The sequence below is a fragment of the Chrysochloris asiatica genome, unplaced genomic scaffold, assembly GCF_000296735.1.
Source record: "Chrysochloris asiatica unplaced genomic scaffold, ChrAsi1.0 scaffold00018, whole genome shotgun sequence".
In the NCBI taxonomy this organism is placed as follows: Eukaryota; Metazoa; Chordata; class Mammalia; order Afrosoricida; family Chrysochloridae; genus Chrysochloris; species Chrysochloris asiatica.
In genome coordinates this window covers 2,060,210-2,081,020 of record NW_006408536.1, presented here as the reverse complement: position 1 = coordinate 2,081,020, position 20,811 = coordinate 2,060,210, and the positions used below count along the sequence as shown (strand labels likewise).

The following is a 20,811-nucleotide window of genomic DNA, read 5'->3' as shown; positions in this document are numbered from 1 at the left end:
CCCCATCTCTTTGAAGAATGTCATTGGAATCTGATTTGGGATTGCATTATATGTGTAACTGCTTTGGGCAGTATTGACATTTTCATAATGCTAAGTCTTCCTATCCAGGAGCATGGCACATTCTTCCATTTTTGTAGGTCTCTTTTGGTTTATTCTAGTAGTGTTTTGTAGTTTTCTTTGTATAGGTGCTTTGTTTCTCTGGTTACATTTATTCCTAGGTATTTCATCCTTTGGTTGGCTATTGTAAATAATATTGCTTTCCTAATGTCCTTTTCAATGCTGTCATTTTTACTATAGAGGATTCCAACTCATTTTTGTATGTTGTTGTTAAATCATCAGTTTTATATTAATTAAATCCTATACATTGTTTTAAGGAGCTCTGGTAGCATAACGGTTATGAATCGAGCTGCTAACCTCAGGGTCAGCAGTTCAAAATTATCAGCTGTTCCTTGGGGGAAAGATGAGGCTTTCTGCTCCCGTAAAGATGTACAGCCTTGGAAACCCTATGTTAGGTCGCTACAAGTCGGAACCGACTCCACAGTACATAACAACAACAACAAATACATTGTGTCAGCTCAGTGCTTGTTGAAACGAAGTGTATGTAACAACAGTTATCCGACTTTCTCCCTATGGTTCTTATTTCCATTCTTCCTGCCTTCTCACTACCGCTTCACAGCTTTTATCATCAGGTAAATGTTGCCTTTTTGATCTTAAATGTTTGACCATTCCATTGTGAGCATACTGTTGTAATGTTGTCCCCATATATACCTTTTCACAGGTTGGCCGAAAGCCATAATCTCATGCTCCTCCAGTCTCTTTCTGACCAGAAAGTCCTGAAGTGTCCTGCCTTTTTAAAAAAATTTTAATATAATTTTGAGTTTTGTTCACGTTTTCTCCCACTCTACCAGGGGCTCTCTAATGGGATCCTTTTCAGAGCAGTTGGTAGTGGAAGTAGTCAGGTTTCAGAATCATGGAGACTGATCTTCATATGTTCCATTTGTCCATTGGACTAATTGATTCCAAGCATCTTCAATTCTTAACACTCTTCTTCCTTCTGTACACGCAGAGACCAATAGTTGCACATCAGATGCTACTCATGAACTTTTAATATCCCAGACTCTATTCACCAAAGTCTTTTTAAAGTGTTGAAGATCTAGGATGTCAGCTTGAGGACTAAGGTGCGCCTGACCCAAGCCATGGTATTTTCAATAACCTCATATGGATGCGAAAGCTGGACAATGAATAAGGAAGATCGTAGAAAAATTGATGCCTTTGAATTGTGGTGTTGGCGGAGAATACTAAAAGTGCCGTGGACTGCTAAAAGAACCAATAGATCTGTTTTGGAAGAAGTGCAGCCAGAGTGCTCCTTGTAGTCCAAGATGGCTAAACTTCTTCTCTCATACTTTGAACATATTGTCAGGAGGGAATAGTGGCTGGAAAAGAATGTCATGCTGGGTAAGATGGAGGGTCAGAGAAAGAGAGGAAGACCCCCAAGGAGATGGATCAGCCAGGTGGCATCATTGATGGCTTGGTCAAGTGTGGCAGCGGTAGTGAAGTTGGCCCAGGATCAGACATTGTTTCGTTCTGCTGTGCATGGAGTCACTATGAGTCGGTTCCAACTCGATGGCACCTGACAACAACTACAACATTCACCAAAGTAGGATGTAGAACATTGTCTCTGTGGACTTTTTTAGGACAATTGACCATGGTGTTCCCTGAGACTATGATTGTGAGCCACCAGGTCCAGCAGCCTTAAGATGTTTGTTAATATCTTTAGGCTGCTGGTATGGCTCTGGACTTCAAGGTCTCTTTGAACTGCAAGATTGTTGATTCAAACTCACCAGCCACTCCTCGGAAACTCTATACAGGTTGCTATAAGTTGGTACCAAGTAGAAGGTACTTAACAACAACACTCCTACTCCCCCTCCCATACCCATTTAGCCTGTGTATCTGTCCATGTATCTACCCATAGAACATTGTTGTTCAAGGATTGAGTGTATGACAGTGTTTGCTTTTATCACCTTTAACTCTTGCATTACTTCTTGTGTCTTCACTTCTCGTCATCATTCTCCTGCCAAACATTCCCTTCTTATATAATGCCTTCCTTGTTTTCTGAGTTAACATGTGTCTACCCTCTAGCCACTCTCCCTTCCTGTTCACTCCTGGTAGCCATCAAATGGTGTTATTTTAGCATGGAACCCTTTACTTGAGTTGTTATAATAGTGGTCTCATGTAATATGTGTCTGTTTTTGATTGACAAAATTCATTCAGCATAATGTCCTCCAGGTTCATCCATGTTATGAGGTGTTTCACAGATCCATCATTATTTTTCTTGGGTATGTAGCATTTCATTGTGTGTAGGAACCAAGGTTTATCCTTTCTTCCATTTATGAGCATTTAGGCTGTCTCTATCTTTTTGCTTTGTGAATAGTGCTGGAATGAACATGGGTGTGCATGTGTCTACATATCTACTTGTGTCTTAATGCTTGAGACTATATAACAAGTAGAGGAATTACTGGGATATATGGCCCTGCTATGTTCAACTCTTTAAGGAAGTGCCATACCATTTCCCACAGTGATTGCATCATTTTACAATCCCATCAGCCATGTGGGAGGGTCCCAGAGTAAACCCACTTATAACTGAACAGAAGTTGAGATCCAGATAGGATAAACACTCGTCTGTTAGCCTCATGGTTGGTGACTCAAACCCACAAGCCAGTCACATAAACCCTATATAGGGTCGCTATGAGTTAGAGTTGTCTTAATGGCACACAACAACAAATAACAAAAGTTGGGCAGCAGACTCATTTTCCTTGTCTTTGGAAGCTTTGTTCTCTAATGTTTGTTTCAAAGGTAGGGAAAAATACAGCTGATTTTCTCTGCTGTGAGGGGATACGCTGTTTAGTAGGGCCAAAAAGAGAGCAAAAGTTTATTTTATGCAATCTCTCTTTGAAAATACAATGCATGTAAAGGTAGAAGTTTTGTAGCAAAAAGAAGGGAGCAGTTAATATTACAGTCCAGGAACAAAAGACCCTAGAACCATTGTGGGAGAAGAGCATGAGCGTTATATGGGACCCTATCCAGAGAAGCAGTGACAGCAGAGATGAGGACAAGGAGAGATAGAGCAGATGAGGACTCTAGACTCATGAAAAGAGAAAGGCTGTGTGCTGGTGGCCAGGAGGCAGGTTTGCAGAAGTGCCCTTTGGTTGTTTAAATGATCATATATTCCTGAGTGTATTGGTGTCACTCCCCACCCTCTGAAGAAAAACAAAAACAAAAAAAAGAAAAAAATATCCAACAGAATAGAAGTAAATACTGACGCATGGGGGATTGTAGTCATTGCAATGAAACAATGAGTGTAAACCAAAGCTTTCCCATGTAGATTATCACTCAACTCACAATAAAAACTAAAATAAATAAAGAAAGAAAAGACAATACAGAGTGGATGGATTTAATTATACTGTTGAATAAATAAAAAGAGTTTGACATCTAAGTCAGAATAAAATATGTGCATTGGAGCCAATGGATCCAGTCAGAAATTTAGGGGTGACAAATGATGACTGGGAGAAAGTTGCCAACAGATTATCAGATGAGATATACTTATGTAATTTTTTTTTTTTTTTTTTGTAAGGCTTTTTGGTCTTATCTATAAATGAGCACCACTATTTATTGTTGTTGTTGTTAATTCCTGGAGTGCCTTTATTGCAGCTTGACCTTCTTACAGTGCCACTTTTTTTTTTTTTTTTTTTTTTTTTTTTGTAATTTGAGACAAAAGTGTTCAAGTTCTGCTTGGTACTCAGTTTCAGAAACAATGCATAGGCGTTAATACAATCATAAGAAATTGTGTTCAACAGTTAATACAATCTTAGTGTCACTAGTGAGATAGGAACTTCATAGGTAACTGTTTTGAAAACAAATGATAAGACAGTTTTTAAAAATGTATATGAGCTTTTAACAATGTGTTATTTGACTTGTAATTTGTTTCTGTAGTTCTATCTTAAGGAAATGCCACCCTTTTGTTCAAGAAAGATTTGTGGAAATTTGTTTAGAAAGCTATTTTTATTATAATTATTATTATCATCTTTATTATTTTGCTATTTTTAATCCAAAAATTGCTTAAAATTAAACCTATAGGGAAAACTTGTAATTAACTACTACTGGAAGAATTAAGTAAATTAGAATATATCACCATTATGGAATATTACAAAGTGATTACAAGATGTTAAGTAAAAAATAATCATAATATAAAATTGTATAAAATGTGCAGTCACAACTGGAAAAAGACTGAATATGCAAAAAGAGAATAATATATCAAAATATCAACAGGGGATTCCTTTAGGTAGATTATGACTATTTTTCTTCTGTGTATCCCTATACATTCCTTTTTAGAATATAAATCATTTTAAAATAAGATTTTTCACTATGTGCACAATCTCATTATCAGAAAGAATTCAGGGGCTGAGGTTTGAGAAAGGACTGACTACACCCCTAAGATCCTGTTTTCCTTGGGACCTACTATCCATTTATCATTAGAGAACCATATCTTAGAAGCATGGTTACAGCTGACCAACATCTGTGTCAAACTGCAAATCACCTACTTGGAGAGAATGATACATGCAGCCTCTAAACTTTGTTAGACAAAGAATCTTTTCGAATTTTTTTTTTTTTCTTAATTGGCAAAACCTCCTGAGTAATATCAATTCTTCCTGCCCACACAAATCTCTCCAAAATATTTGAAAGAACTCTTCCAAAATTGTTACACTGTGTGTAATTTAAAAGGCAAGAACCTGGATATGTTCCATTCTAAAGAAACACGTTCAAGAAAGCAGAGATGGAGACAAAGGTTTTTGTGAATTAAAACATAATATAGGAGTTAGCTTTTGTTATGTTTTGCTATCATTGTAGCTGATAATTTGAGGATAACTTCTGCTTCTTCCTGTATAAGTTGTATGCATTGCCAGCTTTCATTTGTGGTGTTCATATGTGGAAAGGGTAGCAGCCAGTGGAGCTAAAGTGCAGAATTCACTTTTTTGTTCAGTGTCTGTGATAGCTTGTGTGAAAAATGACAGGCTGCTTAGTTCACTGCCTACACTCCCTAGCTACTTTCATATCTGAAGATCAGCTTTCCCAAACCCATTACTGGTAGAAAAAAGTGAGGCTATTGTATCAGATATTTAAAGTTGATCACTGTATTAAAATAGATAATACACTAAATCTCTATATTGCATTTAGACTTGTCTGTTTAATCTTTTTTGTTTGTTTTATTCTCAACAGTTCCATTGCTTATAAATTTAAAATTAAAAAAAACTATATACGTTAAAGATTCCAACCCTTGACAAGCTTGGTGTTGATGTTTTTTAGTTGACTGGCTAAGATATTTCAGTTAATGACAAAATATATGAGTAACATAACATAAAGTAGCATTATTCCTCTCCCTCCTGTGTGTATTCAGTGATTCAGCTACTCCTGCCAATTTTACATCCTCAATTGTTCTCATATCTAATTCACCCTTCTGTACTACCACTACTTGACTTGAGACCTTTGATACTATCACTCTTCAGAGTCACGCCTTCTAATTTATAAGCTCACATAACAATCCAGCCAGTATAGCATATCTAAAGCCATTAGACTGTTTCCATCACCTCTCTGATTTTAACTCCTCAATATTTCCTAATCAATGTCACAGGGAAGCCACATTTTTTTTTTATGTTACAAAAAGCATCCACAACCATGTGTGCCTGCTCATTTTTTCCCCTCCTCTCTTGCCAGTTTCTGCTTTAAATGTGTTTCCTCAAAACACTGTCACTTTTAGTCTCTGCAAAACTATGCAAATTCTTATTTCTCTGCATTTGCTTTTGTGTTTGCCTCCATATCATGTAGCGATTTTTTGTCTGTTCCATCAATTTCTGATGCCTTGTTTTCAGTGAATTCCTTCAGTACAGCTTGGACTTCTTTCTTCAGTTAGCATAGCTTCTTGATCCTATGCTGTCTCCTGAAACGACTGATTTTCGACCAATTCTTTTTGGCACAGTGGCTGTGTATTTCTTCCATCTTCTTTGATTGCTTCTTGTGTTATTCAATATTTTGTTCATAGAATCATTCAATATTGGCTTGAATTTTTTCTTCAGTTTTTTTTCAGCTTGAGCATTGCCAAGCTAGTTCTTCCCTTTTGGTTTTCTAATTCCAGGTCTAAGCACATTTCATTATAATACTTTAATTTTTTTTTTTAAGCCACCCATTGAAATCTATTCAAGTTTTTTTTTTACTTCATCATATCTTCTATTCACTTTGACTACTGTACAACAAATTTCAGAGTGTCTTCTGATATCCATTTTCTTTCTTTGCTGAATTTTAAGAGGCCTTTTAGTTTCTCCAAGTATTAGTATATACTTGATATCATCCTACATCTCATGTGCTCATTGACCATTAATATTCAATGCATCAAATTTATTAGTGAGAGGATCTCTAAACCCAGGAAAACACAAGGTTGTATTTTGGCTCCCGTGGACTTGTTTAAATTTTCTTCAGCTTCAGCCTGAACTTATGTATCAGCAATTGAGGGTCTGTTCCACAGTCTGCCCCTGACCTTGTTTTCACTGATGATATGGAGATTTTCCATTGTCTCTTTCCGCAGATGTAGTCAATTTGATTCCTATGTATTATATCAGATGAGGTCCATGTGTATGGTCACTGTTTGAATAGATTATCAGTCTTGCAAAATCCTATCAGGTGATCTCATAAGTCTTTTCAATCAACAAGTTGATAGTTTCCAACTACTGATACTTCATCATTGCTTCCAACTTTCATATTTCAATCACCAGTAATTATCAATGTACCTTGATTGCATGTTTGATTTATTTCAGATGGCAGGACTTAATAAATAAAAATTCTTCAATTTCATTAGCATTAGTGGGTGATATGTAAATTTGAATAATAGTTATGTTAATTGGCATTCTTTATATGTGTGTGGATATTATCCAATCACACTATTAGTGTTGTGCTACAGAAGAGATCTTGTGTAGCATTGTAGGATGAGCACTGAACCAAAAGGTCAAAAGTTCAGACTTATCAGCCATTCTCATAAACTCCATACAGTGTTGCTATGAGTCAGAACCGACTTGATGGCACACAACACTAACAGGATAGATCTTGAAGTATAATTTTTGGCAATGAATGTGATGCCATTCTTCTTCATTTTGTCATTTCTAGCAAAGTACAGGAACCCTCGTAGCAAAGTGGGTTACATACTGGTCTGCTAAACCTGAAGATCAGCAGTTCAAATTCACTAGCGGCTCTATAGGGGAAAGGTGAGGCCTTCTGTAGTTGTTCAGATTTTCATCTTAGGAAACCATATCCAGGGTCGCTATGAGTCGGAACTGATGTTACACCAGCAGCAGCACACTCAACCTTATTATTAGTTGATTTAAAATGGCTATTGCCAGGCCACTTCAGTGCACTTCAAACTTTTATAGATTCATAGTTTACACATTCTACAGTTTTCTTTATTAACAGTTGTTTGCAGCTGGTCCTTCTCAGTTTGAATCTTGCCACATCAACAAATGAAGATCCCAAAGGTTTCCTCCATCCATATCTTTAAGGTTGACTGTACTTTGAGGAAGCAGTTCTTCCCTATATATTTCAGTAAACAAATGCCATGCTGAAAATACTCACTTGTCTATGCCAAGAAATTTGGAAGACTGCTAACTGACCAACCAATGAGAAGAGATCTATATCCGTGCCTATTCCAAAGACAGATGATCCAACCAAATTCAGGAAATATCAAATAATACTATTAATATCTGACTCAAATAAAATTTTGCTTAAGATAATTCAAAGCTAGTTGTAGCAGTACACTCACAGGGAACTACTAGAAATATAAGCTAGATTTAGAACATTACTTAAAACCAAGGATACCATTGCTGATTCCAGATGGATCTTGGTCGAAAGCAGAGAATTTCAGAAAAATACTTTGTGTTTTAATGACTGTGCAAAAGCATTCTACTTTGTGGATCATAACAAATTCTGGTTAACATGTCAAAGAATGGGAATTCCAAAATTGTGCTTATGGGAAACATGCATATAGACAAAAATGGTGGTCACTCAATAGATCAAAACAATACTGGATCATTTAAAATGAGGAAACATGCTTGTCAGGGTAGTATCCTTTCATCATAGTTATTCAGTTTGTTTGCTGACCAAATAATCCCCGAAACTGCAGTATATGAAAAAGAAGAGTGCATCCAGATTGGAACAGAACTCATTAACTTGTGATATGCAGATGATACAACCTTGCTCACTGAAAGAAGTGAGGACTTGATGCAATTACTATTGAATATCAAAGAATATAGCCTTCAGTATGGATTACACCTCAACATAAAGGGGAAAAAAAATCTTGTAACTGAACCAATAAGGAACATCATAAAAATATTGGGGTTTTCATTTGACTTGGATTCTACGTCCATTGAAGCAGCAGTCAAGGTATCAAGCAACATAGAGCACTGAGAAATCTGCTGCAAAAAATCTTTTTAAAGTGTTAAAAAGCAACAGTATCACTCTGAGAACTAAGGTGACCCTGACTCAAGGCATAGAGTTTCAATTTCAAGTTGGATAATGAATAAGGAAGACCCAAGAATAATGGATACATTTAAATTATGGTGCTTGTGAAAAGTATTGAATATTCAGTGGGATCTGCACGAAGAACTAACAAATCTGTGTTTTAGGCAATACAGCCAGAATGCTCCTTAGAAGTTCGGATTGCCAGACTTTGTCTCACATACTGTGGATTTTTTTTATCAGGAGGGACTCTTGATGTGGCATTGTAGGATAAGCACTAGAATGCTAACTACAAATTCAGCAGTTTAAACTCACTGGCTGCTCCTTGGAAACTCCATACTGGGTTCCTATGAGCCTCAACCGACTCTACCACACTTAACAAAAACAGCAAAAGTCCCGAGAGAAGGACATCATGCTTGGTAAAGTCGAGGGTCAGCAAAAAAGAGGAAGATCCTTAACAAGATATACTGCCCCAGTGCTTGCCACAATGGTTCAAACATAGCATGGATTATGAGGGGATAACCAGACCCGGCAATGATTCTTTCTGCTGCTGGACACAGGGTTGCTTTGAGTAGGAACTGACAAGAGGGCACTTTACAGCAGCAAATATAGCAACAATCTTTCTATGGCCAACTGCTCAACGTTTGATGGGTAATTCAAGCATTTCTCCCTCAAAAAAACACTTTCCTGACCTTCCTTGTGATTTCTTTATCATCGCATTTCCACACATGCTCTTAATTTCTGTCTGTGTCTATCTTGTCTATTAGATTTCAAGCTCCTTGAAAACAAGGGCTATATGTTGATATCTTCAGTCCTTAGGACAGACCGAAATGGAATTGACTCTGGTGTGGTGGTGTGGGGTAATGCATTGGACTCCAAAGTCAGTTTGAACCACAAGGTTAGCGATTCACGCTCACCAGCCACTCCTCAGAAACTCTATACAGGGTCGTTATGGGTCAGAACCAACTCTATGGCACTTGACAACAACAACAATCTTAACAAACCGTATCAATAGTCATCAAGTTGATTCCAAACCATACTGACCTAGTGAATGTCAGATTAGAACAGTGTTTCACAGAGTTGTCTGTGGTTGAATTTTTAGATGTAGGTCAAAGGAACCCTGGTAGTGCAGTGATTAAGTGCCCAGCAATTAACCAAAAGGATGACATTTCAAACCCACCATCCACGGCATGGGAGAAAGATGTGGCAGCCTGCTTCTGTAAACATTTACAGCCTTGGAAATCCTATGGGGCAGCTCAAGTCTATCCTATAAAATCGTTCTGAATCAGGATTGACTTAGTGGTAATGGTTATGTGCCGTGGAGTTAGTTCTGACTCACAGAAATCCTGTATAGGGTTTCCAAGGCTGTAAATCTTTATAGGAGCAGAAAGTCTCATCTTTCTCCCTTATAGCAGCTGGTTGATTGGAACTTCTAACCTTCTGGTTTGCAACTAAATTCTTAACCCAATATGCTACCAGTGCTTCTTCGGTAGTAGCAGGGTCCTTGTGAGGCACTGTAGGACAATGTGCTGGACCACAAGGTCACTTTGGACCTCAAGATCGGCTCTTTAAGCCCACCAGCTGCTCCTTGGAAACTCTATACAGTTGATAAGTGTCAGAACCGACTCAGTGGCATTTATCAACAACAAAAACAGCCTTGTTGTTTGCAGGACACATTATTACCAGTTTTCCTTCAGTGGTAGTAGGTTTTATTTTTGTTTGTTTTAGATAACTAGGCATTTCTTCCAAAAGTACCTCTGGCTGGACTTGTATATTCAATATTTTGTTTAGTTGTCAAGCCGTATAACCATTTTACCACTCAGGGACTCTTGGTCTCAGTGTATGAATAGATCATGTGTTAGCTTCTTCTTCTTGTTAAGTGTTATTGTTGTTAATTCGGTGCTGACATCATAGCAATCTTGTATAGGTTTTCCGCAGAGAGATTGGTGAGTTTGAATCACCAACATTGTGATTCAAGACAGTCTTATGGTCCAGTACTTATTGTATAGCCCGACACCAAGACTCCCATCAGGGTAGCTTGTGTGAATCAAGGGTAGTTCTCAATAGAAATGGGAATCTGTGAACTGGTGTTAACCAACAGGCAAAGTAGCTGGAGATTGGATATATCTTAAATAAAAGGGATTGCGTGGGGCACTATAGCATCCACCACACTATTATGAATATGTTCACTATTTTATTTCTATTACAATGGATCTACTGAAGTAGATTATATAATTTGCCATTTTATAATGGCTTACGTTCTTTTATTAGGATGCAATGTGTGTCAACTTTACACGTATTTTTTTTTTTTTTAGGAACTCAAACTTGGTGGTTGTTACCATGGAAATATTTTGAGCTCTTACATATATAGTAATAGTGATTTAATTAGAAATTAGTTTCCCTAATCTTACTTGAATTTATTCAGATTTTCCCATCTACGTAGCCTTTGTTCATAAAATGGTACATTACACTATGAACTTTTTGTAAAGAAATTAGTTACGGATTTTAATTCCGCTATTATCTTCATCTAACCTGCCATAACTTTATGGGTAGTGACAAAAATGAATAAGTATGGTGCTTCCTACTCTCACCTTCTAACATAACTTTATAGCTTTATAAATTCTCTTTGACTTTGAATGAATATGTACTGCAGAAGAGTCATTGAACTTGAGTGTTTCCATGGAATCCTCCCTTCAGGGACAAAGAGTACCTATAGAAAAATTTCTGAAATAAGCTTATAAAAGGGTATTTTATTCTGAAAGAGACAAAGATATAGATTAAATACTACTGACCTCAACAAACACCTGGTAATATGTTTTTAAATAATAGTGAAGGTCAACTGGTTATCTTACATAATGAAATTAATGATGTCTATAAATATCCTTGTGAACGGACTGTTGCCAGGCTAACAGAGCTTATGTTCTGAAGAAAGGAAAAGCTGAAAATATAAACAGCATTTTCATTGACTAAGAGTTGATGTTGTTGTTAAGTTCAGTCAGGTCGGTTCTGACTCATAGCAACCCTGTACAGGGTTCCCCTCAGGAGCAGCTGGTGAGTTTGAACCACTGACCCTGTGTTTCAAACCAACCTTTCAGTACAGTGCCACACCAGTACTTCAATAACCAGGAAAGAAAGGGTGTGTTTCCAAACAGGATAGTTAGAAAACACTTCTTTGAGGAGGTGACATTTACAAGAAGGGGAAAGGAAACCATACTCTTTGGCTGGACATGAACATCCAAGGAAGAATTCCCATCTTTTCAACCCCAGGGCTGCATGCAGACCTTGTTGGGAAGACATGGCCAAGTTTACAGAACAGTCAAGAAGTTGATGAGATACGGTGCTAGTGAAACGTATTGGTTATCTTTCCTCTGGAACTTTACAGAGATTCACGGTCCAGGGTGCCTGGGAAAGTTTCCTACCTGAAGAGACTCTGCTAAAATATCACCCACTGAGGGAGTGGGGAGGTGCTAGAGGAAGTTTGGTGCCACCCTACACAGTAAGAGTGAAGTACTGGAGAAACATACATTGTAGGAGCTTGATTCTGGCTCCCAAGTGAGCATATTAGCACCAGGACATGTTTTCCTTCTGCAATTCTCTTCAGCACTTACTCCTGACAAAGCTCCAGTGTCAGCTGGGAAAAGAAAACTATCTACAAGGCCCAGATGCATTGTCACAGAACATTACAAAAAAGTGGATTTGGAGCTGAGGGTCAATAAATTGTTATACTACACTAATCTAAACAAAGAGTAAACACCAATATACTAAATGAAGAACACATTGTTTTGTTAGCAGAGTATATTACTTGTCAGTGCCATTTTGGGTTTGAATTATTTTTACATCCTCTTGTACCTAAGTCGAATTTGGCCTAATGAATACATGTTGAATGCATGAATGAATGTTGACTTAGAATATTATTTAAATCTTTTTCTAATATGTTCCTTTCCCTCTTTTTTTCTTTTTTCTTTCAGCTGATGGATGCACTGATTGGTCTGTTGATATCAAGAAATATCAAGTATTGGTGGGAGAACCTGTTCGAATCAAATGTGCACTCTTTTATGGTTATATCAGAGCAAATTACTCCCTTGCCCAAAGTGCTGGACTCAGTTTGATGTGGTACAAAAGCTCCGGCCCTGGAGACTTTGAAGAGCCAATAGCATTTGATGGAAGTAGAATGAGCAAGGAAGAAGATTCCATTTGGTTCCGACCAACCTTACTACAGGACAGCGGTCTTTACGCCTGTGTGATCAGGTACCTTTTTAATTCTCTTACTGGTTGAATCCCTGCAATCACATGCTACTTTCTCATACTGAAATGCTGCACTCCCTTTCATCCATCTAAAGGGATAGTCTCAGCATTTGTGTGTGCTGTTACTTTCCAAAATTTAGAATCTAAATCATAAAAAAGATGGGATTGGAATTTATATTGAGACATTATTTCTAGCTTATGGAGAAAAGAGCTGCCATCTGTGTATCTACTTATGCTGCCAGAAATTACTGAAGACTATGAAATAAAATTTATTGAGGAGGTGAAATGTTGCAAATAAAATGTAAGCAAAGACTTGCAGAAAGGATGCATAGTTTATTGCTCAATGGGTTGTAACATTTTGTTATTGCCCTTCACAGACAGAGCACAAATACCTTTGGCTCCCACACCTCTACAAAGATGATTTAGGTGATGTGTGTATGTGCGGCATTGCCGTTTTCGGAAATACAAAGATCGTACTCCATATCTCTTTGTTAACTGAAAATGTCATGCAAACCTTCCCCAGGATCTCTCGGGGCCAATTTCAAAGTCAATAACAAATTCTGTGCCCTCATCCCCAAGGAAATCCATCACCTATCTGTGTCTGCATGTGAAAGAGACATACATATAGTTTCCTTTAAGATAATACATTCAAACAGTATCCTTGTAACACATAGCAGTTGAAATTTTTAGTTTAAGCATTTCGCCCTTCATGGATTGTGAATCACAGCTTGCATGGGTGATTGTGGATGTCATTAGACTATTAGAACACCAGCGAAGAGAATTATAGAACATAAAGGGTGTATTTAAATCTATGTATTTCACATTCTGTACTTCAACTGTCTCGGATAAGTGATGCAAAATCTAAAACAGTTGACTCCGAACTTGGAGAAAGTCTCAGAATCAACTAATGTCTTTTCCAATTCAAAATGTGCCTTCCACTTCTAAGATTCTGATCAGTACCTACATTAGTTTCTTATGACTGCCTTAACAAATTACCACAAAGTAGTAATTTCCTCTCGTGTGTTCTGATCTGTCTAAAGGCCCTAGGGGAATATTCTTCTTTGTCTCCTTTAACTTCTGGTAGTCGTCCCAGGTAACCCTTAATTTGTGGAATCATAACTCCTATCTTTGCCTTTGTCTTCACATGGACATATTCCCTCTGTGTCTGTCTGTGTCTATATGCTTGTTTTCCCCTCTATTTTTTAATAAGGACACCAGCCATATAAGACCCGGTACATTTTTAAGCATGACTTCATCTTAATTACATCTACAAAGACCTTCCATGCAAGGTCGTGTACTATATGGGTTAGAACTTCATAATATTAAGAATCATCATTATCCTGGGCCATCACTACGGGTGTGTGGGGACCTTGTCATTGTTAAGTGCCTTCGAGTAAGTCAATTTCAAATCAGAGCAATCCTGTATCGGGTTTCTGAGAAGCAGCTGGTGTATTTGAACTGCCGACCCTGTGGTTTGAAGTCTAGTGCTGATCCTAAAAGTTAAAAGAAATTTACCTTTTAAATACTGGCCACATATAAGGCAGTATTAATATGAAGAAAATACAAATGAGCGCCCCCCCCCCCCATAAGCCACCATGTTTTCAAGCCGGGTTTCACTTGGTCTTCACCCTTAAGGAAATGGCCAGGGAGTTCCGCGAATCCCAAGTGCTGCAGTCTTGGCGGAACCCGGGCTGACGAGGCAAGGCAATTCTGCACGGGGTGGGGAGGCCATAGTGTCCAGCCGTAACTGGCTGTCCGGGGTGAATGTCGTGCTGGCCTACGAGAGCCTGGTCTTTGTACTGTTATTTATTTTTTGAAGAGGCAAACTAGGCGCTTTGCAATCAAATCTCGAAGGGAACTTCATGTCCCTGTAGGACACAATGTTCCCCAAGGATCTGAAAGAGGAGATTGATATTTGACTATCCAGGGTTCAGGATATCAAGTATGAACCCCAGCTCCTTGCAGATGATGATACCAGATTACTACAGCTGGAAACCCAAGGAAATTAAAATTGCTACAACTATCTGTACAGGATGAAAGCTCTGGACGCCAACCGAGCCTCTGAGATCCCATTTCATGCTGAAGGCCAGAATCCCCATTGCTAATGGGCAGGAATCTCCGCTCCTACCTGCTAGATCTTCGAGACATTAGTACTCCTTTCTCGGGTATGCGCAAGGCCCGTATTGATACCATGTTGAATGGCTCCTGATGTCTGCCCAACAACAATCCAAGTGACATACCTCCCCTCTAGTCCAAAACGTGCCAAGCACTTCCTCAAATTGAAGAGCTTTAAAGACAGATCTGGTAGTGTAGTGGTTACAAATTGGGCTGCGAGCTGCAAGGTCAGCAGTTCAAAACTACCAGCCATTCCAAGGGAAAAAGAACAGGCTTTCTGCTCCCGTAAAGTTTTACAGCCTCGGAAACCTTGTACAGGGTCGCTATGAGTCGGAACCGACTCCACGGCACATAACAACAACAACAATAATACGTTGCAGAGTACTCCGTGATGCAACTGAATGCCTCTCCTGTAGATTGGATGGATTACAGGGTGCATACTGGGCGGTCCTCAGGTTATCCGGCACTGCAGACCCAGACTCTGTTGACCTGGACAGAAGTTCCCTTTGTAATGCAGAGCTCATGCCTGGAGACCCTGTCTTTACGGAGCATTCAGAACAACAGCTGAATCCATTTTCCCCCAATAGCACTTTTTTCTGGAATTCAATTCATTTGTTATTCTTAGTGTTTTTGTCAAGTCTTTCTTAAATATCCTCACCTGGTTTTGATCTTAAATTAGTTCAATTGTCCTGTTCCATTGTACTTGGTAGCTTCCATTATCGACCCCACTGTTGTACACAGTTAAATGAGAACTGTTTTAAGTTTGGGGTATCTCAAGTTAATTGGTGGGAAAGACAGACAGGAACTGGATGGGCAGGTTCAGTTTGGACGAATGGTTGTATGTGAAACAGCTTACCCTGGTACTCTACGTAGACTGAGCTATGTTGTAACATTCACACAACTTTTCTTGAAGTGCAATGATCTGTCATTTCCCTTTCATTCCCCACTGTTGTGAATAAATTGAATAAAAGGAGGGAAAAAAAGAAAATACAAATGAATGCAAATACAGAGTTATGCTTGAGATAATATGGTCAGTGTATTGTAAAAGAGCAAATGCTTTATTTTTTTGGCATCTCTTGTTTTTTCTTTTTCTCTTTCAGTCCGCCATTCCGTATATGTTCAAGTTGAATTGTTAATTGAGGTAGAGCATTGATAAAGAATTGTCTTACTGTTGTTAAGTGTCCTGAAGTTGATTCTGACTCATAGCAACCTTGTATTTCCAAGGTTCGTCTGGTGGGTTTGAATTGCCAACCTTGTAGTTAGTCGTCCAGTGCTTCTACTGCAATGCCACACCAGGACCCATTGACATACATTTGTTGTTGTTATGTTCTGTAGAGTTGGTTGTGACTCATAGCGATATTGTATAGGGTTTCCAAGGAGGAGCTGATGAGTTTGAACTGCCAAGCCTGTGTTTTGTTGTCCTGTTCTGACCGTATAGTGCCACACTGGGAGCCCATTGACATACTTGTTATTGTTAAGTGCCACTGAGTCGGTTCCAAGGAGTATCGGTTGAGCTTGAACCGCCGACCTTGCAGTTCAAACCCAGCTTACAATCCAGTGTATTAACCCACAGCGCCACACCGGGACTCCATTGATATACCTGAACAGTTAAAAAATGCAATGGGCACCAACTGTTCTCACTTGACTAGTATCAATTTGATTTTAATTTCAGATCTGCTGTGTGCTCCTTTTAAAACAGTCATGATTTCTGATTGTTCATGCACGCATAGTGGTGATTCTTCAAGATCAGATAGGCAAATGTGGGCCCTCATTTATCTTGGATGAGACTTTGGCATGAATATCCATACTTCAACACTTAATTTCATTCTTTATTGTTGATGGGAAAATGATGATGCATTCATATTAATAATCTGAGCTACTAATACATTGAGGTTGCAATATATTGTTGTGTCAAAATATACACTACGATCTAATGAGTTGAGAAACTGGCATTAAAATGTCTGAATTTATATTTGTCAATAGTGAATGAAGGTAGAAAAATTCCAAAACGATGATATTTGCCTATGTTCAGATGTCTTTATTTTAATGGAAGTTTGTCCTGAAAGAAAAACTCCTCCACTTCATATGTATGTGATGTGGTGTTCTAGAGAAAATGATAACCATAAAACAAGATAGTTTTGTCATTGGAATTCAAATATGGAAATCCATTTGAAGATGCTATTGGTCCAATTTAGAAGGAGGTACTCAGAATCAATACACATAGAAATTGAAATAGCATGTGAAGGGAGTCCACGGGGTGTTAGGTGAGTCACTGACATGTTGGCACACTGTTACATATCAACTCACAAAGCTGTCACCGTTGGTTTTTCAATAATGCACTTGCAAAGACGTTTAGAAATCTGAAGGTTGTTGCCTTTGGAGACGTCTGGGTATTAACTTATGAATGAAAAGTTTTACCAAGTCTTTTCATGTATAGCTAATTTGTGCATTTACATTTAAATATCTAATTAAATGGTGTATATCTTGGAAATGCCCAGATTACTGTCAGCTTTCCTGTTCTCCTCAATTAATACACATTTGAAATAGAATAATATAACCTAATTATTTGCTAATTAAAACTTTGCTTTTTACTCAGTTTTCTCCTTCTTGGATTTTATTATTCATATGAAGGCTGAATGAAGTTGGATAACAATTTCTTTTTTGTTGCCATTTAAAATAAGAGTTGATTTTCTTACAACATAATATTTTCCTATATTTTTTTAATGTTATTGTTATTGTTAGGTGCCATCAAGTCAGTACCGACCCCTAGAGACCTTATTTTGCACAGCAGAACAAAATACTACCCGATCTTGGGCCAACCTCACTACTGTTGCCACGCTTGAGTCCATAGATGCTGCCACCTGGTCAATCCATCTCTTGGGGTCTTCCTCTTTTTCTCTGACCCTCCACCTTACCAACATGATATCCTTCTCCAGCTACTGGTCCCTCCTGACAGTATGTCCGAAGTATGAGAGATGAAGTTTGGCCATCTTGGCCTCCAAGGAACACTCTGGCTGCACTTCTTCCAAAATGAATCTATTGATTATTTTGCCATCCCATGGCACTCTCAATATTCTCCTCTAACACTATAACTCAAAAGCATCAATTCTTTTATGGTCTTCCTTATTCATTGTCCAGCTTTCACATGCATATGCGATTATTGAAAATACCATGGCTTGGGTCAGGCGCACCTTAGTCCTCAAGCTGACATCCTTGCTCTTCAACACTTTAAAAAGGTCTGTGCAGCAAAATTTCCTAATGCAATAATACAATGTTTGATTTCTTGACTGCTGCTTCCAGGAGTGTTGATGGTTGGTCCAAGAAGAATAATAACTTCTCGTCTTTTAATTGCATTCTTCTTCAGAGTTACGCACTGGTACCAACTTCAAATGCTGAACTAACTGTTGCACATGCTGGCATCTTAATGCTACATAAGTGGTGATATACTTTGCCGTTTGGTATCCTATCGTTTATTAAAACCTTATTTTTCATAGTTGTAGATTAATATGCAGTTTAAGATACACTATGAAGAGATTCTTTACATTCTTTATCTAGTTTCTCCCAAGGGTAACATTTTTCCAAACTACCGTGCAATAAAGGAGTCCTGGTGGTGATAAGCACTGGTCTGTTCACCACAAGATCTGTAGTTCAAACCCCCTAGCTGCTCTGTGGGAGAAAGATGAGACTTTCTGCTCTCACAAAGATTTCCAGCATTAGAAACCTTTGTTATAAGCCGGAATGTATCCAGTTGGAATCTACTGGATGGCAGTAGGCCTTTAGTATAGTGCAAGATAAAAACCAGCGATTCATATTGATCAGTCAAGATATCTAACAGTTCCAACACCACAAGAGCCCCCTCCCCCACTGCCCTTTTGTAGCCAAATCTACCTCTGTCCACCCTGCCTCCCACATGTTAAACCTCTGTCAACAACTAATCTCTTCTCCATTTATATAATTTTGCAATTTCAAGAAAGGTATATAAATAGAATCGTATACCATGTGACCTTTTGGGATTTATCCATCCAAGTCATTGTATGAATCTGTAGACCATTTCTTTTTATTGCTTAGTAATATTCCTTGGTTTAACCATAGTAAATCATTGGTCCTTTGAAATGTGTTTGGGTTGTTTTCAGTTTGGAGCTACTAAAATAGCTTCTATGAAAATTCCTATATAAGTTTTGTTCTTGAATTTAATACCCAATTGTGAATTTAGGTTGTGAGGTAGTTGCAGGTTTAGTTTTATATGAAGGTGTTAAATTGTTTTCCTGAGTGGCTGTATCATTGTACATATCCATTAGCAATATATGAGAGATCCAGTTTCATCACATCTTCGCAGCATTTAGGTTATCACTATTTTAAAAATTGTAGCTATTCAGATGCTAACTGAAAGGTTGGCATTTGCACCCACCTCTGTGGGAGAAAAGATCTGCTGATCTGTTCCTATAAAGATTCCAACCTAGACCACCCTGTGGGGCAGTACTATTCTATTCTCTAGGATTGCGAGGAGTCAGAATTGACTCAATGGGACATAGCAACAGCATTGTTACTGGTGTATCGAGAAATTCATTGTGGGTTTAATTTGTATTCCCTAATGCCTTGCTGCTCCGTGGAAGAAAGATGAGGCTTTCTGCTCCTGTAAAGATTTACAGCCTCAGAAACTCTGTACAGGATCACTTTGGGTCGGAACTGACTCGACGTAACTTAACAACAACAACAATGACTTGGAATGTTGAGCATGTTTCCATGCGCTTCTTGGGCATCTGTATACCTTCTTTGGTGATCTATTTTGCCATTTTCTGCCCATGTTGGATCCTAAGGCCAATGACACATATTTTAGGTTCCGACCTGTACTTCTCCATGTGACCTCTGCAGCAGACTAGGTGGACTTATTTCATAGTGAGAAGGAGCTCTGGTAGCATAGTGGTTATGAATTGGGCTACTAAGACTCAAGGTCAGCAGTTTGAAACTACGTGGGAGAGATGAACTTTCTGCTCCCGTAAAGATTTACAGCCTCAGAAACCCTGTGCAGGGTCACTATGAGTTAGAACCGACTCCACGGTACTTAACAACAACAACAACAGCTCCCAAGTGGGACCATTCTAAGAGGACAAGGCACAATAAGTAAGCACTTTTAGAGTCCATTTGCAATGCGTTTGTATCTTACCAATCATCTTTTGACAGGACTACACAAGAGTGAACACCAAGATGTGTGTGGTTCATTGCCACATCATTATTTTATGCATTTTATATGCAGTTTCCTCATTATATTATCATTATTTCGTTATCTCTATCCCATTGCTGGGAGTCGTGGTGTGGCTTTATGAGCTAATGTGCTGTGCTGCAAAGTCAGTTTGCATACCAAGGTTGGTGGTTCAAGCTCATGAACACTTCCTCAGAAGCCCTATACAGAGTCTCTGTGAGTTGGAACCTATGTCTCACAATTGACTCAAAATCACTTAACGACAACATGCCTGTTGCTGTTCTAGGATAAGCACTGGACCACAAGGTCAGCGTTTCAAATGTAGCAACCACTTCTCAGAAACCCTGTAAGGCAGGGGTGGGGAAGTTTTCTTTTGCCAAAATTTTATAACATCATTTGCGGGTCATACAAAATTATCAACTTAAAAATTAGATACTATATTTGGTCACAATTGTAATTAACTCACCTATAATGTGATGGCTAGAGTTGCAGTTGCCTTGGTCGGGTCAAACCAAATGATTTTGAATGCTTTGTTCAGCCTGCGGGCCATCCGTTCCCCAACCCTGCCATCTATGCTTACTATGAGTTGAAACAGACTCCAAAGCCGTAACAGTGTCGTTTGCTAATTATTTGAGAGTAAGCACATTGTTGTTCTTCTTTTTATCCCTTGTAAACACCACAAAATCTGTCATTCATAT

At 38.4% G+C, this 20,811-nt stretch overlaps 1 protein-coding gene across 1 annotated transcript in view; it reads left to right on the top strand.

Annotated features, from left to right (window-relative positions):
• Nucleotides 1-20,811, top strand: part of IL1RAPL1 (interleukin 1 receptor accessory protein-like 1) — a 1,809,453-nt gene that overhangs the window by 900,720 nt on the left and 887,922 nt on the right. Inside the window, exon 3 of the mRNA XM_006835561.1 lies at nt 12,522-12,801. Within this exon, the coding sequence (XP_006835624.1) occupies nt 12,522-12,801 (280 nt within the window). The remainder of the gene's footprint in view (nt 1-12,521; nt 12,802-20,811) is intronic.